The sequence below is a fragment of the Letharia lupina genome, assembly GCF_014066315.1.
Source record: "Letharia lupina isolate WasteWater1 chromosome Unknown contig_22, whole genome shotgun sequence".
Classification (NCBI taxonomy): domain Eukaryota; kingdom Fungi; phylum Ascomycota; class Lecanoromycetes; order Lecanorales; family Parmeliaceae; genus Letharia; species Letharia lupina.
Genome location: NW_023502991.1, coordinates 1,011,763 through 1,033,870, shown reverse-complemented (window position 1 = coordinate 1,033,870; position 22,108 = coordinate 1,011,763). Strand labels below are relative to the sequence as shown.

Sequence of the window (22,108 nt, the reverse complement as noted above, 5' to 3'; positions counted from 1 at the left end):
TGATTATCTATGTGGTCTGCAGGGCAGATATGTGCGGTGCCAAGCCTACGCTAGTGGCCCTATGAGTATCCCTGAGGCATCTCATGACACTTAGCGATTTAAATATTTAAAAGATTTATATAACGAAGAGAAGTATTAATATCTTTAATTATTTTCTCGATAAAAATAATCTTATTTTAATAATAGTCTTTATTTTTAGATAGACTCTTTATTTAATATAAGATTAGCTTAAATCTTAAAATAAAAGATATTCTTAAATAATAAGCTATGAAATTAAGAAAGTTATTTAAATTTTCGTAATAAAGATTCGATAGATATATAAAAAAATCTCGCTATAAATAGAGACGATGAGGATTTTAATTATAAAGCGTATTTATTTAAGAATTTCTAAATTTATAAAAGTAATTTAGATAAATTTAAAAAAAACGATTAAGAATATATTATAGTAGACTTCTATAATCTTATTATTTTAAAAATAAATCTTCTTTTACTTCGAGTTAAATATAATTAATTATTTTATTAAGATCTATAAAACTTAATTAAAAGAATTTAAATTATTTAAAAATATATTTAATTTAGCTCTAAAGGATTAGCGTTAAGATCTTAAAATTCGTTATTTCTACTTTTTTAAATCTCAGATAAAGTTATTAACGCTTTACTTCTTTAGCGATAACTTTTAAATTATTAGAATTATAAGAAATCTTTTCTCGAGAAGTAGAGTTATATTTAATTATAAAGTGTTAAAAGAAAATATAATAAGATAAAGAAAAGAAATAAGAGGCTAATTAAGTTACTTTACTTCGTAATTATAAGTTATAAAGTCTTTCGAAATTCCCGAGATTTCCGAGATTTTCGAAATTTTCGAATTCGAGCTTTTATATAATAATATATTAGAAAATATAAATTAATAAAGTAAATTATATTTATAATTTAACGACTTAATAAAGTCTAAAAACTATACTTCGTTTAATATCTAGCTTAACGATATATTAATAATATAAGAAATAATTTTTACGCTATAGACTTATATAGAGTTCTAAGATTTCCTCTTTTAATACTCTCTTTACGAGTATTTCTTATATTTTAAATCGTAATTATAGATTAAATTCTTTACGTTTTTCAAAATTTTTATCTTATATTATATATTATAAATTTTTCTCTAGTCTTTTTATTTTACTAGATACTCTATAATATCTTCTTTATATTTACTTTCTCGACTTAAAAATCGATTAATATATTAATTCACTAATCTCTAAATTTTATAATAATTCTTAATTACTAACTTCTTATAATCGAATATAAAAGTTTATTCTTTTTTATAAGATTAATAATAAGAATCTTTCTTTTTAGATATAAGCTTTGTCAGGACCAGCATAGGTGCGATACCAGTATGGGTGAGGTAGATAGGATAATAAGGCTACCGAACTATGTAGGTGGGAAGGAGGCATGATATAGTAGGAGATGCCTCCGCCAAGGCCCGCTAGCCATAGGGCTGAGTGGTGTGTCAAGGGTACGCTCGTAACACTACCCCCCCCTCTCAATAGCCATGGCCCCCATGGCTGGTAGACCGGAGATGCACGCCCATTGCTTGCCCTGTGTCTCCAAACATCCATAGTCCGTGTAAGCCTCGACCAGAGAGGATTTTGCCGAAGTGTAGTGGTAGCAGTCAAAAACATCGGATGGTTTCAATTCGTTCAAAAACACCATGTCCGAGGTTTTGCCGGATCGCATGCTGGTCTTGACTGCGTTATCCCTCCGAGATCCTAGAGATGTTGACCATATCTTGCCTGCGTGCCAGCAAGATTCTCCGAGTTCTTCTCCTTGTCCAGTCTTCTTGCCATAGTCCTCCACTTTTTTCGCCTTCAACACCTACTGGCAGCCTGGCCTGGGAGCTTCACTGTAGATTTGCCCTGCGTCTCCCATGCTCTTGCCATCAAGTCCATCGGTAGAACTGAAGAAAATCCAACGCATGCATGTGTTATAAATCCCACTCAACACCTGTTGGCAGCCTGGCCTGGGAGCTTCACTGTAGATTTGCCTTGTGTCTCCCATGCTCTTGCCATCAAGTCCATCCTCCATCCTTTGTCTCTTGCTTCGTAGTCGTCCACCGCATCCATCCGCTTTATAAGCCTACCGCTTCAACTGCCGATCTCATATACCCGCTTCGACTGCCAGTACCCCGTAGGCCTACTCGTCCTAAGCTGCCAGTCCCATGTACCCGTCCTAAGCTGCCATAGCGAGTACTCAGCAGCCAACGACCTGACTGACGTAGGCGACTTCCGTAACGTGAGATTTGGTAGGGAGGTAGGTGATAAGAATCGAATGTGTTGAATGCCATTTGGTAGCAGGCTCACTATGTGTGTTGTCGACATGCTCAGTGAAGAGGTCGAATCGTAATCGTGTTGTCGGGTCTGTTCCCGTCGCCTTGTAGCAGGCTCACTGTGGGGTGTTTTGATGAGTTCTTTTCGATTCGCTAATCCTACGAATAGTCCAGCGGTGCTTTATCCCTCCTGCTGTCCAGAGGCCGTTCCGTTATGCCGAAACGAATTACCCGTTTGGTGGGCTGACCCAAGGATACGATGCCTCAAGTTCCTGTCTTGACCTCAACCGGTCGTGGTGTCTTGGTCTCAAGTTAGTATCTTGACAAAGCCCTTGCCAGCGCGTTTGTTTATTAACCATTCGTCCGCTAATCCGAATAGACGTGAGTGTGCGTTGATTGGCCCGTATGTGTTTCTCTTCGCCGGGTGTACGAAGGAGCCTTATTATAATGTCAGGACCAGCATAGGTGTGATACCAGTATGGGTGAGGTAGAACGAGGATAATAAGGCTACCGAACTATGTATGTGGGAAGGAGGTATGATATGGTAGGGGATGCCTCCGCCAAGGCCCGCTAGCCATAGGGCTGAGTGGTGTGTCAAGGGTACGCTCGTAACACTACCCCCCCCTCTCAATAGCCATGGCCCCCATGGCTGGTAAACCGGAGATGCACGCCCATTGCTTGCCCTGTGTCTCCAAACATCCATAGTCCGTGTAGGCCTCGACCGGAGACGATTTGCAGAGGTGTAGTGGTATTGTCCTGCAGAGATCCTGGAGATATTGGCCATATCTTGCCTGCGTGACAGCAAGATTCCCCGAGTTCTTCTCCTTGCCATAGTCCTTCGGTAGAATTGAAGAAAATCCAACGCATGCATGTGTTATGAAACCCCCTCAACACCAGTTGGCAGCCTGGCCTGGGAGCTTCACTGTAGATTTGCCCTGTGTCTCCCATACTCTTGCCATCAAAAATCCATCCTCCATTCCATCCTTTGTCTCAACTCAGCCGCGCTTGTCGATTCGTAGGTTTGGTAGGGAGGTAGGGAAAGAATTGAATGTGGTGAATGCCATTTGGTAGCAGGCTCACTATGTGTGTTGCCGATATGCTCAGTGAAGAGGTCGAATCGTAGTCGTTTCGAGGCTGTTCCCGTCGCCATTGTAGCAGGCTCACTATGTGTGTTGTCGACATGCTCAGTGAAGAGGTCGTACGTTTGCTGCCATTGTAGCAGGCTCACTGTGAGTGTGGGGGTGTTTGTGACGATTTCTTTCTACTATCAATTCGCTAGTCGTACGAATGGTCCCAGTGCCTTATTTATCCCTCGCCCACTGTTTTGGCGAGGCCGTTCCGCTGTCCCGTGAGGCTCTTTGGAATCGAGTTACCCGTCTGGTGGGCTTACCCAGGGATACGATGGCTCAACTTGGTATCTTGCCAAAGCCCCTGCCAGCGCATTTCTTTGAATTCGTCCGCTAATTCGAATGGAGTGTGTTCGATTGCATTTCTCTTCGCCGGGTATACGAAGGAGCCTTATTATAATGTCAGGACCAGCATAGGTGCGATATCAGTATGGGTGAGGTAGATAGGATAATAAGGCTACCGAACTATGTAGGTGGGAAGGAGGCATGATATAGTAGGAGATGCCTCCGCCAAGGCCCGCTAGCCATAGGGCTGAGTGGTGTGTCAAGGGTACGCTCGTAACAAGCTTAAGTATTATAATTAAGATAATAAAGTAAATCTTCTAAATAATTAAAAGATTAAATCTATAAATTAAGTTTTCGACTTACTTAAGAATAATAAAAGATCTAACTCTTTAATTTAAAAGTTTTATATTCTTAAATCTAAAAAGATAATATTTTCTATAGAGCTTAATAAAAGCTTTATCCCCTTTCTCTATAATTAAAGCTTTATATTTTAAATTATATTTAAATTTTATATTAACTATCGCGAAAGCTAAGATATCTAAAGCTTTCTATTAATATCGAGTATAATTATTTACAATATCTATCTAATTTTTAGCTAAGATATCTATTATATTAGATTTATTATTAAATTTTATACTATAGATAATCTTATTAAGAGTCTTTTCTATTAATATATTTATAGAGTTATTAAAACTATCTCTTAGATATATAAAGAATTTATTTTAAAAATTATTAAGAATATAAGAAATATAAAATTTTAAAGTAATCTCTATTATCTAATTAGTTCGTTTAAATTAATTATTAATTTATAGATAATAAGTAATAAAAATAAAAAGCTTTATTTCTAAGATCTTAAAAATAGCTTTTTAGAGCTTTAATAGAAATTTTAAATCTCTATCTAAAATAATAGCTTTAGAAATTTCTTAATTAGCGAGAATAAAAAGTAAGACTTTCGCTTATTTAATAGTATTTTATATATCTTTTCTCGATATAAATATATTTCTTTTAAAAAACTTATTAATAATAATTATTATTATATTAAATCTATTTTCTAAAAGTAATAGTATTAGAATAAAATTGATAGTAATTATATAGAAAATTAAAGAAGAAGTTATAATAGATTTAAGATTCTTATATAAAGTATATCTTATAGTCTAATTTAGCTAATACTTTAAGTAATAAATAATATAACGCTTTAAGCGTCGAGTTAAATATCTTATATAGTAAATCTTTATAATTCTCTAATATAATCTATAAAAATTAATATAATTATAATTATTATAAGTAAGCTCGAAAATCTTCTACTTTATCTTTTTTAAAATATAAAGCTATTTTTACTTATTAAACTTATCTTAATAATAGATAATTTTATCTTAAAGTAGAAATTATATATTCGAGAGTTTAACGTATTTCTTAGATTCTTATTTCTCAAGAAGCTATACCTTTTAAGCGACGAAAGTATTAAGAATTTTTAATTATTTTTTATTCTCTTAATAGTCAAATATAAGTTTAATACGATTTTTTTTAGATATTTTTATAAGTATCAAATTATATATAAGAATCTTATTAAGAATTTCTAGATCTTAAACGTCGAATTTTTCTTTCTATTTATAAAGTAATCTAAATAAAACGTCGAGAATTATATTTTACTTATTAAGTCTTTATTAAATATCTAGATTAAATTAAAAGGCGTATTATAAAATATATATAAGTTATAAATTTATTTAATTAGAGAATAAAGAAGAAAATATAATTTAATAAATAATATTAATAATAATAAAGTAATTAATAAAAATAATAATCTTCTTTTTCGTTCTTTAGCTAAATATATAAAAAATCTTTTTTAAAATTTAAATTAAGATAATTACTTTTAATTTTATTAACTAATAATATAACTCTATAACGTTTAAAAGTTTAAATAAAAATATAATAAATTAAATATTTATCTTAGAGAAAGAACTTTCTTAAGAATTATCTATTATATAATATATTATAACTTCGAAATTATATTTTTTAAATTTATCGAGATTAATATAAAATTAATAACTAGTATTATAATAATATAAATAAATTTTCGTAATTAATATTTACTATAAAATACGAAAAGCCTCTACTTCTTTTTCGATAGAGGTTACTTTTATAATCTTCGAGAAATTTCTATAAAAACGATCGCCCGAGGCTAAAGATCGCTTTAAGAGTTTTATTTTTAAACGTTATAGTAGTTTAGAAATCTAAATAAAGTATCTAATATTTCTTTATAGCTAATTCGCTATTTCTATATAGATTTCGAGTATTTTTAAAATAGTAAGAAACTATATTTCCTTATTCGCTATAACTCTTTTCTCGATAGTAATAAGATTAAATCTATTTACTTTCTATTCTAGAAGTATAACTAATAAATATTTAAGATAGAATTTCTTAGATTTAAGAATAATTTTAAATTTCGCGAAGAGATAAAAGATTATTCTTAAATACTCGAAATAATCTTCTACGCTTTAAAAAAAGATAATAATATTATCTATATAGTATCTAGTAAAATAATAATATAAATAAAGAAAGTTTTTAAAATCTATTACTATTATATTAAAATACTCTAATTTTTAATAAGATATTATAATAAATCGTTATCGATAATCTTTTTTTACTAAAAAAAGATAAAATTATTTATTATAATTAATTATACTAATAAAAATATATTCTTAAATTATTATAATTATATTATTCTATAGAGAAAGAGAATAATTATTAAAAATCGTAATCTTATTAAAACCTCTAATATTAATAATAATCTTTTTCTTTTACTTAGATATTTTCTTAAATCTAATATAAACTATTTTATATATTATAAAAATAGAAAAAGTAAAAAAAGTTAGTTTCTTAAACCAGCTTATCTTATCTTACATATATATCTTATTAAACTTTTTATCGATAAACTTATAATCTTCTAAAGTTAAGAAATAAATCTTATTCTCTAACTTCGTTAAGAAAGATTATTAATTTATAATAATTAATATCTATAGCTACTCTACTTTAAAAAGATTAATAATATTATTAAAATCTTCTTAAATATAAAAGTTTTCTTCTAAAATACTTTATATTATATTAATATATTTCTATTTCTTATAGATAGTAATTTTATTAGATAATCGCGTTTCTAAAGTAGAATCTATAATTATCTTTTCGATAACTAACTTCAATATAATAAAATTAATAAATTTCTTAAATATAAACTTTTTATCTTCGAATACCTTAGCTATTAAAGAGTAATTCTCCACTTAAATTAAATAATCTTCTTTAATTTTATACTTAATTACGAAGTTAATTCTATAACGATAAAATATTATAAGTAAAATATCACTATTATTTCGAATAGAAATAAAGTTAAAATTTACGTTTATAAAATATATATAAACTCTATTTATTTTCGATTTAAAAAGAAAGTCTCGATTAGAAAGTAGATCCTTATCTTATAAAGATATAATAATAAATTTAATAGATTTTAAAGAAATAACTTAATATTATTTCGATTTTACAATTTATTAAATTCTTATATTATCTTTAGTAGTAGCTTATATCGATATAATAATATTCTTATACTTAATAAAAATTACTTTCTTTTATAAAAGATCAATTACTACTTCTTTTAAATCGAGTATATTTATCTCTATTAAAAGATTTATTTTAAAATTATTTATAATATATATATCTTAAATAAACTTAATTATAATAAACTTTTCTTTTAAAGTTTTATCTTTTATAAAAAAAGAAAAAGTAATTTATTTATTAATAAAATATTAGTTTAAATTAATTCCACGTAAGATAATCGAAGTTATATACTTCTTAATAGAGAAAAAGAGTACTAGTCTTTTTAAGAAAACTCGATCTTCTATACTTATTAGATATTTAATATTTAGATATTCTAATTCTAATAAAGCTTTTAAAGAAAGATTAAATAGTCTAATAAGATAATACTATAATCGAAAAATTATTTTTTTATTCAAATTCGTAGATATTACGAACTCGATTAACTCGAGTTTTTTAGAAATAAACGTTTTTTCTAATAGCATTTTCTTAGAGATTTATATTAATTTCTCTAATAGCAAATCGAGTATAGAATTCTTCTCTCTAGAAATCTTTCTAATATTCTTTAAAGAGGCTATTTAATAATAAGATTTCTTTTTAAAATAAGCATATAACTAATTATTAGACGAAAACTTCTTTTAATATTTTCGATAAATTAATAAATCTTCTATCTTATTTATAATAATATAATAAATAATCGAAACGAACTCGATATCGACTTCTTTATTCTTATAATCGAATTTCTTATCTTCTAAAGTCTTATTCTTATATATATTATAAAAATAATTATTATTACTTATATAATATATTGAAGAATTCTATAAATATATAAAATTATAGTCTTTATAATAGCCTTTAGAAATAAAGCTTTTATTCTTAAAATTATAAAAGTATATCTTCTATAAAGATTAAGATATAGATATTTTCATAAATTCTTAATTATTATATTTTTAATTACCGCTATATTATCTAGCTAAGTAAAATAAATATTTATTATAATTTTAGTAGTTTATTTAATTTAAATACTATAACTAATTTAGTTAGACGTTTTCGACTATAATTATAAATAACTGCTTAAGAGCTAATAAGACGTTTCTTAAAGCTTAATTTTTCGAAGTTATAATTAAAGCTTAAGTCTAAGTCTAAGACGAAGTTTATAGAAATTATTATTCGGGCGACTATATATAAAAAAATACTTAATCGCCTTAATTCTATTAATAAGACGTATAAGCTTAGAAAGTATAAGAGAAATATATAGAGAAATTTAACTATTATTAATATTTATAATTTAGATATAACGACCTTAGCTAATAAGAACGAGTATTATATATTTATAAATCTATTATAAAAGAGCGAGAAGAAAGAAATAATCGCTTTTAAGCTTTCTAAAATTTATCTTATTATTTTCTAAATAAAGATTAATCTTTATTAAATCGTTATTTATAATCTTAATCTCGATCTCTCTCTTAATCTTAATCTTAAACTTTCTTTTATATATCTTTATACTATAATTTCTTTTACTAATTAAGATAATATTATAACTTCTTTCTATTATTAAGTTTCTTTATAAATTTATAAAATATAATCTAAAAAGTTAAAGGAGATATAATAATTTATAATTTAATTTTTAAGTAATTTTACGTCTAAGTAGCTTAAACGTATTTTTTAAAAAATTTTATTTATATAATATACTTAAAAACGCTCTATATATAGTTTATAAGATTATACTTACTATTAATATTATTAAGAGTATAAACTTATTTTATAAGTTAATCTAAAGCTAAGAATATAAATATCTTAAAATAATCTTATAATCGAGTAAGTATTCTTCTTAATTCTATTTGAAATTATATTATTATATCTTTCTTATCTTAAAATAGAGTATTTAATTATTAGAATAAGATAGCTTCTCGAAAATAAGTCGAGAGATTTATATATATAATATTCTCTTCTTTAATTATAACGTAATCTTTCATACGTCGATAGAAAGAATATACTTTCTAATATATAATTTCTTTATTATTAAAAATAATATTATTAATACTATATAATTCTTTAAGATCTAAATAAAAGAATTCTAAATTAAAGATATAGAAATTATTATTAGATTCTCTCGAAGTAGCTTATCTAGAAGATTCTAGAAGACTCTATAGATCTATTAAATCTATAATATTAGATATAAATTATAAATTCTTTATAATTACTTATATAATTTATAGTATAATCTATTATATTATTAAATCTACTTTTATAGACGAAGGCGATATTTATTAAGAGCTTTCTTAATCTTATAAAAGCTAATTTTTATTAAAATTAAATTTTAAAGCGATATTTTCTAAGTTAAAAACTTCTAATTAATTAAAAATTAATCTATTAGATCTATTATTAGAAAATCCTATATTTATAAAGTTTTAATATTCTTTATTATTATTTCTCGATATCTTATTAAATATAGCTTAATCTAATAAAAAGAGAATTCTATTTATTAAGTTTATAGCTATATAAAAATTCTAGAGATTTAATATACTTAATTTTCTTAAAGTAAGATTTATTTTTAATATAGAATTTGAAAGTAATAAGAAGAAAGATAAAGACTAAAATTAATAAAGAGATCGAGTTCTTTATATAAGTATTATAGATAATAATAAGAAAAAACTAATAAATCTTCTTTCTTTATCTTTATCGAGCTTAAAAAAAGAAATTCTATTATTAAGATAAGAAAATCGAGTTATCTTAAAAAAAAGAGAAGATAATAACTTTAGAAAGATATCTATATAACCTCTTAAGTCGAAGCTTAAATTCTCGAGAATAGAGATATTTTTAGACTTAAGGCGAGTTATTCTAGCTTATTAGATAAGAAAGTAATTACTATCTATATAATAACGAACTTCTTATATAAAGATATTAATTACTCTTATTAGAGTATTTATAGATCTAAAATTATAATTTTAAAAAAGAGAATAAATAAGAGATTTCTCTAATCGAGTAGTCTTCGAAGGAGAAATCGAGTTAATACTCTAAGATCGATCTTATTAAACGTATAGACTTTAACTATATAAAACGTCGATAGATAGATTATAAGTCTATATAATTAATTTAATAATCTAATAATAATTCTTATTAAGAACCTACTTATAAAGTTTAAGATTTTTTATTAAGAAAGCTTAAAATTAAAAGATAAGTAAAATTATTAAGTTTAATAGAATAGATTTTCTAACTTCGTTAATTATAAATAATTATATTCTATTATAAAAAAGATATAGAAAAAAAATAAAAAGAAAGCTTTATCGAGAAAAAAGAAAGATATTAAAAATAAGAGATAAGTTTTCTTTAAAAGAAGAAAAGTTATTTAAAAAGATAAAGAGAATTAAATAATTTTTATAGCGATCCTTTCTTTTAGAAAAAGATTCTTTCTTTAAGAAAGTAATAGAAGAAAAAACTTCTTAATATAAAAATAGTATCTCTAATACGAAAATAGTAAGAATAATAATTAAAGAATATAGAAAAGTCGATATTACTATTAAATATTAGGGATACTATATAAGAAGTATATATATACTTCTAAAAAGAAGTTTTACGAAGAAGCGAAAGATATTTCTTAATTTTAATTATAATTAATTAATTAACTAAGATTCAGCTATAAACGTTCTTAAAGAAAGAAAAGAAAGTAATATATCAAGTTACGCTAGTAAGAAGTCACGCTAGTAAGATTTCTTACGCTATGTCGAGAACGTAATAAAATTAAACTTTATAATTTTTATAGCGTTAGAAAGCGTAAAGTAAGCTCTATAATTTAAGGAATTATAAAGTAATTATATATATCGTAAGCTAAGTACTTTAAAGTATAAAACTTCTATATATAAATTTTTAATAAGGGAGCTCGAGAGAGCTAGCGGGCTAATTTAGTCGGTCTAACTAAAGAGCGTAATAACTTTAAATTTATAATTAACTATATATATAAATTTAAGATTTTCTAGCTTAATTCTATCTTATTCTTTTATATATATTAATAATCTACTAGCGTAGCCTTTAAATAAAGAATTATAAATATCTCTAATAACTTTAATTTATAATTTGAGAATATTTAATATATATAATCTATTATTAATATATAATAACTTATCGTAAAGATAATAATTACTTAATTTTAATTTAAAATTAATGTTAATTATTTTAAATAATAGCTTTCTCTATTTAAATATTTTTAATTAAATAATTTTTTAAATAATATTATTATAATTATAAGTATTTTTTATTTAATATAATAACTTAAAAGTATTAATAATAAAGACTTCTTTTAAAAAATCTCTACTAAAATCTCTAATAATAATTTTTCTTTAAACTTATTATTATTAATACGAGTAAAGGTATATAAATTAAATTCATAATTATTTTTTTAATTAGGGCTATCGAGTAAATAGATAAGCGATCTTTAGTAAGTAAACTTTAATGAGCGATATTTAAATACCTTACGCTTTAATAATTATAAGACTAAGTTTAAGAATTATTTTTTTCTCTAAAAGCCTATACTTCGTTCTATAATTTAAAAAAAAAATATTAAAATTTTAATAGAAAATAAAAAGGTTATTCTAAAATTAAATACGAAGAGTAATATTAAAAGTTCTATATATGCGCTAAATCTCTTAGCATACTTAACATTCTAATAAATCTAACCTTTTTCTTAAATAGCTTTATTTTTCTAGTAATAATACTTTATATAGCTATATATATATATACTTATTTACTCGCTTTATAGAGTTATAGAGTTATATATTATCTCTATTACGATCTTTTCTATATTTATTATCGCCTTTAAGACGAATAACCTTTATAATATATCTCGATATTCGCTCTATTTACTTCTAAATTCTCTTTTATATAAGCTTATAATTTTAGTAATATAGTTATCGTTTCTCGATATCTTTATAAGTTCTTAATATATCTTTTTAGATAATTTAACGCTTTATCTATAGCTAATAAAGCTCGATTATATTAAGATCTAGAGAGTTATTATATTAGAGTATTCGAATAATATTTATTAATATATAAATTGCTTTCTAATACTTTAATATATAGGCTAAGATTTTATCTTCTATAACTATTATATTAAGTCGCTCTTATTTACACTTCTAAGCGAATTTTAAAAGCTTTAAAATAAGAATCTATATTTAATAAGAAGAAGAAATGTAAGAAATATAAGCGTATATATCTTTTTCTAATAGCGATAATAATTAATTTCCCTCTTCTTCCCCTTAATAATAACTTTCTCAATTTTAATAGTAAACTTTTACTCGAATTTCTTACTAGAAAGATTCCGTAGACTTATTTATCGTATATTAATCTTAAGTTCTTAAGCTTTAGCTTTCAGAGTATTATTAATTTTAATAAGATTCACGATATATTCTTTCTTTTTAGTTATAGTTTTAACTTTCTAAATATAATACGATCTCTTCTTATTATATAAGAAATAACTCTAAAATATAAACTTTATAGCACTTATAAAACGACGTCGTATAATAGATTTAATAAAGATTTTATTAGATTATCGCTATATACGCACTTTTCTTCGTCGAGAATTTAAGATTATACTAATTTCGTTACTTTAAATTATCTTCTTCTAATACTCTATAATTTAATCTTAATATTATAAAGTAAATTAATATTAAGCTTTTATTATAGCTTTCGTAAGAGAGAGTTTTTTAATAGTTTTATAGGGTCGAATTTTTTTTTATTTAAGTATACGTAGAATCGTTATTAATAAGAGTTCTTATTTAGTAGTTAATATAAATAAGATTTTCTTATAATTATAGCGATCTCTTCGTATAGCGACTATAATAATACTCTTAACCTCGAGAATAATAATTAGAGGTCGTTTAGATCTCGATATATTACTTATATATAATAGTAGTAATTTCTAAGACTTACTAAGATTAAATTCTCTATTACGAGCTTATTTCTATAGACGATTAATAGTAAAATAAGAGATCTCGATAATAATAGTAATAATTTTAATTATAATATTAGCTTCGATTAAAGTAAGTACTTAAAGTCTAATATTATTATTATAATTAATAGCTTAAGCTTTATTTATAAATATTTTAATATAGAGAATATAGAGAGAATTACTTTTTATAGCTATATTAAGAATTTTATATTAATATATATAAAAGAATAAGATAGAGCTAAGCTAGAAAATCTTAAATTTATATATATAATTAATTATAAATTTAAGATTATTACGTCTTTTAATTAGATCGACTAAGTTAGCTTAATAGCTCTTTTAAGCTCTCTTATTAAAAATTTATATATAGAAATCTTATACTTTAAAGTACTTAGCTTACGATATATATAGTTACTTTATAATTTCTTAAATTATAAAGCTCGCTTTACGCTTTCTAACGCTATAAAAATTATAAAGTTTAATCTACTATTAATAAATTAAATAAATATTTAAATATAATAGTTATAATAGTTATACTAGACGCGTTTAATATCGAATAATAATCCTTTTATCTATTTATATAATTATTCTTCTTTTATTATTCTATTAATTCTATTAATTTTATTAATATAAATATAATCGTCTTTAATATCTCTCGTCTAAAGATTATTTAATATTTTAGATATATATACTTTTATTATCTACCTCTTAAAGCCCCTATTAACGCCCTTAAATTATCTTTTAGCGAATTCGCTATTACTAATAATCGAGGCCGTAAGCGAGCTTAATAGCTATCTATTACTACTTATAAACGCGTTAAAAGACCCTTAAAGAGCTTAAACGAATATATTCTTCTCTATATACTCCTTCTAAGCTAGCGATAATATCTTTTAATCTAATAATACTATCTTTTAAGACGCGTTTTCCTCTTCTATTTATTCTTTATTACTCTATTTTAAAGTCTCTTAACGCGTATTAAATTCTAAATATCGTTAAAAAGAAGCTTCTAAAAATATAATAATTATACTAAACGCGTTTAAAATCTATCTCTATTATATTAAGAAGTAAGAGAAGAAATTATAATAGATAAATACGAAGAATACTATAAAGAATACTGCGGAGAAATTAAGTAATAATAAGATTATTATTATTAAAAATACGACTTAGCTTTTTAAGATTCTACGTTATATTAGTTATTTACTTAATTAATTACTTAGCTAGTTACTTAATCTAATACTTTATAAGAGAAAAAGTAAGAGAAGAAATTATAATAGGTAAATGCGAAGAATATTACGGAGAAATTAAGCGGTAATAAGATTACTATCGTTAAAAATACGACTTAACTCTTTAAGATCTTACGTTATATACTCTTTATAATTTTATATTAAATTATTACTTAGTAAGCGAAGAATATTACTATAATTTAGTTTATTATCTCTATTATATTAAAAAGTAAGAGAAGAAATTATAATAGATAAATGTAAAGAATATTATAAAGAATACTATAGAGAATACTACGAAGAAATTAAGTGGTAATAAGATTACTATTATTAAGAATACGACTTAGCTCTTTAATATCTTACGTTATATACTCTCTATAATTTTATATTAAATTATTATTTAGTAAGCGAAGAATACTACTATAACTTAATTTATTATTCTTACTATATTAATATAGTATATTACTATAATAATATTATAAGAGAAGAATCTACTATTATAGTTAATTAGGCCTCTATAGAAGAAATATTAAACGATATATATTTAAATAAATTAAAATCGTTCGATATCTATAGCTATTTTATTATTCGAAAGATTTTATTACGATAAAAGATATTATGAAATTTACATTATTAATTAGCATATTATCTTTATTTCTTTTCGATGTTTCGATACTTCTTATTATAGAAATATAGTCTTTCTCTATTTTTTATAGATAATTATTACGAATTAATCTTTTATACTTAATATATCTTTCTAATTAAGTCTTAGCGCGTCTCTTTTTATATATATATATCTATATATTATATAGATTAAATTAATTTTATAGTAATAAAAGTAGATTAAAAACGTATAGTAAGCGATTAGAGTTCGATTTAACTTAGAAGAATTTAACTCTATAAATTTAATTTATAGACCTTTACTTATATAATATAAAGTCTTAAAATTCTCTTTTTTTTCTCGTAGGCTAGTGCGTTTAGTATTAATATCGTAATTTAATAAATATACTCTTTATATATAGCTATAACGTCGCTATTACGCGTATATACTTCGTATATATATACTCTATATATATATACCTCGTATATATAGTATTAACGTCGCTATTAAGTAAAAAGTAGTAATATTAAGAATATTTAAAATATTTAGAATATTTGCCAAGTATGCTAAGAGATTTAGCGTATGTGTAGAACTTTTAATATCACCCTCCGTAATATATATCTATTTTTTGAATTAGGGCTGTGTTAAAAAGATAACATACTCGAAAGAGCTTAATCGAGATGATATTCATATTTCAACACGACCCTTGAATAGAGTCGCGAAGAAGCGAAAGTGAGTGCGCAGTCAGATCAGCGCATCGCAACTCTGCTACTCAAAATTGGTACGAGTTCTGCGACAGCCGGAATCGAACTGGCGACCCTACTTCTTGTCAAGGCGGAATTGTTCCGGATCTTTTCGGATTCTTTCCCACTCAGCTAACCGGGCTCATAACCTGTTAAAAAGGTGACATACTCGAAAGAGCTTAATCGAGATCATATTCATATTTCAACAGGCTGTTCGGCTGTCGAGCGAACTCTGGTGAGCGATATTTGAATTCCTTGCGCTTTAATGATTATGAGATTAAATTTCAAAATTCTTAAAAATTCGGAAAGCGCAGACTACGGTCTAAAACTTAAAATTTCAAATATCAAAATTTCAATAGAAAATAAAAAAGTTATTCTTAAATTAAATAATGTATACCTATTTTTTAATAATTGCGGACGCTAATTTATTTACCCGCGATAACTTAGTCGGTCTAATTAAAAAGCGTAGTAATTCTAAATTTATAATTAACTATATATATAAATTTAAGATTTTCAAGCTTAGCTCTATCTTATTCTTTTATATATACTAATTATCTTTTTTATTAAATTTATATAATATTATAGCTAGAAAGATAATATTTTCTCTTATATTATTTAGAAATATAATAATAAATATATAATATTCTTATTATCTTCGCTAAGACTATTATTTTTAAATAGATATTTTATTTATTAAATAAGACTATTAAATTTAATACTCTATTTTTTTAAATAATAAATAATATAAAAGTTAAATTTAAAGAAAAACTTTACTTATTTTATTTAGCGAAAGTTAAAGTATTTAAAAAATATAAAGTATTATAAATTTTTATAATCTAAAATAATTTTAATAAGATCTTTAATAAAGATTAAAGATATTAGCTAACTTAGAATATTATTTCTCGAAAACTTATATTATAATTATAAGTTTCTTATTATAAATATTATAGTTATACTCTATAAAAAATATCTTTTTAAAGAGAAATACTATAGATCTAAATACTCTATTTTTACTCTTTTATAATAAGATAATAATAACTATAAAATTAAACGCGTCTATTTCTAATTAAGTCTTTTTATTTAAATTAAAATAAATAAATATAAAGATAATAATAAAAGCTTTTTTAAATATTTTAAAAGCGAGTTATTTATGAATTATAATATTCTTAAATTTATAAATAGATAAAGTTTTTCTTTTATTAAGTATAAGTAAAGTTTATTAGAGATATAACGATTTTAAAATACTTTATAGTAAACTTCTAATAGAAATTTACGAATTTTAGAAATATTTATATATTTTTAATATATCTAAATTTCTTTTATTAAGTAATAATCTTAATTTTCTTTATATTTAATTTTACTTCTTTTATTATAATAATTAATTTTAAATAATTAATTTTAATAATATAAAAATTATATTTATTAATATTAAAATAGAGACTAATTTATCGATTTTTTTTTAATATTTTTTCTATATATTAATATACTTATCTTTAATATTATTATAAATAAAAATATTATTTAAATAAATAATATAAAATATATTTAGATATTCGTATAAGATATTATTAATAAATATTTAGAAAGTAATAGAGATATTATATAACTTAAAAGATATTATTATATCTTCGAATAAGCTATATTAAATAAGAAATATAATTTTTTTTATAATTTTTTTCTACTCTAATTTCGTAAAAAACGATTATAATATTAAATTTATTATATATTCTCGTTATATATAATTTAATAAGAGTCTCTTTAATTAATAAGAAAGTATTTTAATTAAAAATAATAAATATATTAAAAGCTCTATAATTTATATATAGTTTAAATTTTTTATTAAACTTCTTTACTATTAAAACGAATATTATATAAAATAAAATACTTAATCTAATATAGCCTTTCTTTAATATTTTATTAATATACTTTTTTATAATTAATATCTAATCTTTAAAGAGTTTATAAGCTCTATCTAATAGTAAAATATCTTTTTTTTAAAGATTAATTTTATAATTAATAAAGCGATAAAAAGAAAGTTTATTAATTTTAATAGAATTTTAATATTTTTACTATTCTTAATATATTATAAAAATTTATTTCTATAACTATTCTATAGTAAAAAAATTTCTTTTTAATTTATAAAAGAATTTCTTATAATCTTTTATTATAATAGCGATAATATTAATAATAAACTTCGCTTTTTTATTAATAAAATTAGAAAATTATTTAAAATTTAAAATTTATATAATAATAATTTAATTTTTTAATTTTTTAATTATCTTAATAAAGATATAAATAAAGATTTCTATTATATTCTTTTTTTTTAAATATAATCTTTATTATATAATTTAAATCTTTTTTTAAAAATTTATTATTACTTTAAAGAATAGCGAATTTATTATATATATAATAATCTAAATTAAATATAATAATTCTAGATTTAAAATATATATAAGAGTTATATTATTTTAATTATAGTATTTCTAAAATAATATTAAATTATTCTAATAAGATAATTAAGTATTAAAATTCTTTTATATAATCTTTTAAAATAAGTTTTATTAAGATTATATATATAATATTAAAAATAAAAATAGATTTATTATTAATTAATTATTAGTATATATAAAAGAATAAGATAGAGCTAAGCTTAAAAACCTTGAATTTATATATATAGTTAATTATTAATTTAAGTTCGCTACGCTCTTTAATTAGATCGACTAAGTTAGCTCGATAGTCCTTTCGCGTCTCCCTTATTAAAAATTTATATATAGAAGTTTTACACTTTAAAGTACTTAGCTTACGATATATATAGTTACTTTATAATTCCTTAAATTATAGAGCTCGCTTTACGCTTTCTAACGCTATAAAAATTATAAAGTTTAGCTTACTATTAGTGGATTAAATGAATATTTAAATATAATAATTATAATAGTTATACTAGACGCGTCCGGGAATCGAATAATAATCCTTTCATCTATTTATATAACTATTATTCTTTTATCACTCTATTAATTCTATTAATTCCATTAATATAAATATAATCGTCTTCGATACCCCTCGCTCAAAGGTTACTTAACGTTTTAGGCACATACACCTCTTTTGCCCGCCTCTTAGAGCCCCTACTAACGCCCTCAGGCCACCCCTTAACGAATCCGCTACTGCTAGTAATCGCTACCTACTACTACTTATAAACGCGTTGAAAGGCCCTCAAAAAGAGCTCGAACGGATACGTCCTCCCTTATATACTTCTCCTAAGTTAGCAATAGATAGATTAAACTAACATTCAAATATTGTAGTCATATCAAACGCGTCCGGGATCGGATAATAATCCTTCCACCTGTTTGTGTAACTATTATTCTTTTATTACTCTACCAATTCTACCAATTCCACCAATATGAACACATTTACCCTCGGTACCCTCGCACTCAGTTGAATAAGAGAAGGATCTATAACAGGCGAATGCGGAGAACACTACGGAGAACATTGCGAAGACAGTCATCAGCAGCAGTAACACAACAGGCCTACTCTCCACGGTCTCACACCAATCCACTCAGCCAGTACAAGAGAAGTCAATACAGCAGGCGAATGCGGAGAACACTACGGAGAAACCAAGCGGTAACAAGGCCCCTAGCACCAAGAACACGGCTCAGCTCTCCAAGATCCCACGTCATATGCTCTCCACGGTTCCACATCAAATTATCACTCAGCAAGCGGAGAACACCACTACAACTTAGCCTGTCATCCCCACTACATTAAGGAGTAAGAGGAGGAACTACAACAGGCAAATGCGGAGAACACTGCGGAGAACACTATGGAGAACACTACGGAGAAACCAAGCGGCAATAAGGCCCCCAGCATCAAGAACACGGCTCAGCTCTCCAAGATCCCACGTTATATGCTCTCCACGGTTCCACATTAAATTATTACTCAGTAAGCGGAGAACACCACTATAACTTAGCTTATTATCCCCACTATATTAAGAAGTAAGAGAAGGAACTATAATAGGCAAATGCGGAGAACACTGCGGAGAATACTATGGAGAATACTGCGGAGAAACCAAGCGGTAACAAGGCTACCATCGTCAAGAACACGGCTTAGCTCTCCAAGATCCCACGTTATATACTCTCCACGGTTCCACATCAAATTATTACTCCGGAACGATGCATATTTGAACGAATTAAAACCGTTCGATATCTACAGCTATTTCATTATTCGAAAAATTTCACTGCGATAGAAGATATTATAGGATTCACACCACTAATTAGCACGTTATCTCCATTTCTTTTCGATATTTCGATACTTCTTATTATAAGAATATAGTCTTTCTCTATTTTTTATAAGTAATTATTACGAATTAATTCTTTACATTTAATATATCTTTCTAATTAGATCTTAGCGCGCCTCTCTTCATATATATATATCTATATACTATATATATTAAATTAATTTTATAGTAATAAAAGTAGGTTAAAAACGCATAGTAAGCGATTAAAGTTCGATTTGACTTAGGGCTAGGGCTAAAATTCGATTTAACTTAGAAAAATTCAACTCCATAAATTTAATTCATAGGCCTTTACTTATAATTTATAAAATTATAATAATATTATTTTAAGTAGCTTATTTATTTTAATAAAAGATATATTTATAAAACTTAATATAAAAGCTTCGATATTCAATAGATAATTAATCTTAATCTATTTTATTAATATATTTTTTTTATAAAAGTTTAATTAATATTTATTCTATAAAGAGATTTTAATAATATTAATATACGCGAAAAGAGAGATAAAAGCGAGTATTCTTTCTTTTTTTAACTCTTTAATCTTTATATATAAAATTTTTAAATTTCTAATAACGACTTAATTAAAATTTTTAAATTTTAAATTTTTATAATAATTTAATAAGAATATTCTTTTTTACGGTAACGACTTTTAAAATTATATTAATCTATTCTTTTATTAATAAATCTATATTTCTATATAGAGTATTATTATCGCTAAAATAATATTTAATTTTTAAATATTTTAAATATTTATTTTCTTTCTAAATCTATTTATTAATAGTTTAAAATACTTATATTTTTATATATAAGAATTTTTAATAATAATATTATTATTTCTTTTAATAAAGAATAAGTTATATGAATTATTTAAGAAAGTAAACTTTTTATAACTATTATTAATTTTATTAATCTTCTTTTTACTCTTTAAATCTAATATATTATTAATAACTCGAAAGTTTATATTCAATACTTATAAAAAAATAATTAATTCTTAAAAAATATTAAAAGATTATTTTAAAATTTAAAATTTTAGATATATAGAAATTAATCGTTTTAAGTTAAATATTTTATAAATATTAGTAAATCTTAAAAAAGTAATAATTATAAAGAATCATATATAGAAATTCTTAAACGATTTTTTTTATTTATTACTTTTATATTAAAATTAAAATTAAATATCTTAGTATTTAATTTAGTAATCTTATTATATATTCTAAATATATTATCTAATATATTAAAATATTTTCTAAATAATTAATATAAATCTAAAATATTTTTATTTATTCTTATTTTAATAATGTTATATATAATAATTTTATAATAATTTTATATATAATCGATTTCTTTAAACTTAATAAAAAAGATTATAATACTTTATTTAAACTTTACTTTAAAGTATTAATATTAACTATTTTACTTATTTTAATTATTAATATTATAAAAATTTAAAATATTAAAATATTATTTATTTAATTCTATATTTTCTACACGATTTATAATAAAGATATAATATAAGTTTTAATAGATATTATTAATAAAAATACTTAGCTAATAAAATATAATCTCTATATTTTTCTTATCGAAGTTTTTCAAATTAATTAATATATAAAATTATTACTTTTTTAACTATTATTTTTTATATTTTGAAATTTATTTAAATCTTCTATTTTTTTTAATAAATTTTGTACTATTAATATAATATCTATTATATAAATCTCGAAGTTTATTATTAATTTCTTATTTATAAAATAATTAGTTATTATTATTACTTAGCTAAATAATAATTATTAATATCTTTATTTCAACTTAAGCGATATTCTAATTAAGTTCTTTATTTTATTATTAAGAAACTAACTTAATTTTTTTTTAAAAAAGAATCTTTCTAAAAGAAAGAATCGCTATAAAAACTATTTAATTTTCCTTACTTTTCTAAATAACTTTTCTTTTCTTAAAGAAAATTTATATTTTATTTCTAATATCTTCTTTTCTTTTCGATAAACTTTT

The 22,108-nt window shown here is 23.4% G+C and overlaps 1 protein-coding gene across 1 annotated transcript; it reads right to left on the bottom strand.

Annotated features, from left to right (window-relative positions):
* Window positions 1–1,524: 1,524 nt before the first annotated feature.
* On the bottom strand, window positions 1,525–2,117 carry HO133_005957 (uncharacterized protein; the record flags this gene model as incomplete). Its single annotated transcript, XM_037296860.1, has 2 exons — window positions 1,525–1,869; window positions 2,028–2,117. 2 exons carry the CDS (start codon window positions 2,115–2,117, stop codon window positions 1,525–1,527), a joined length of 435 nt encoding a protein of 144 aa, XP_037148041.1.
* Between the last annotated feature and the right edge of the window lie 19,991 nt (window positions 2,118–22,108).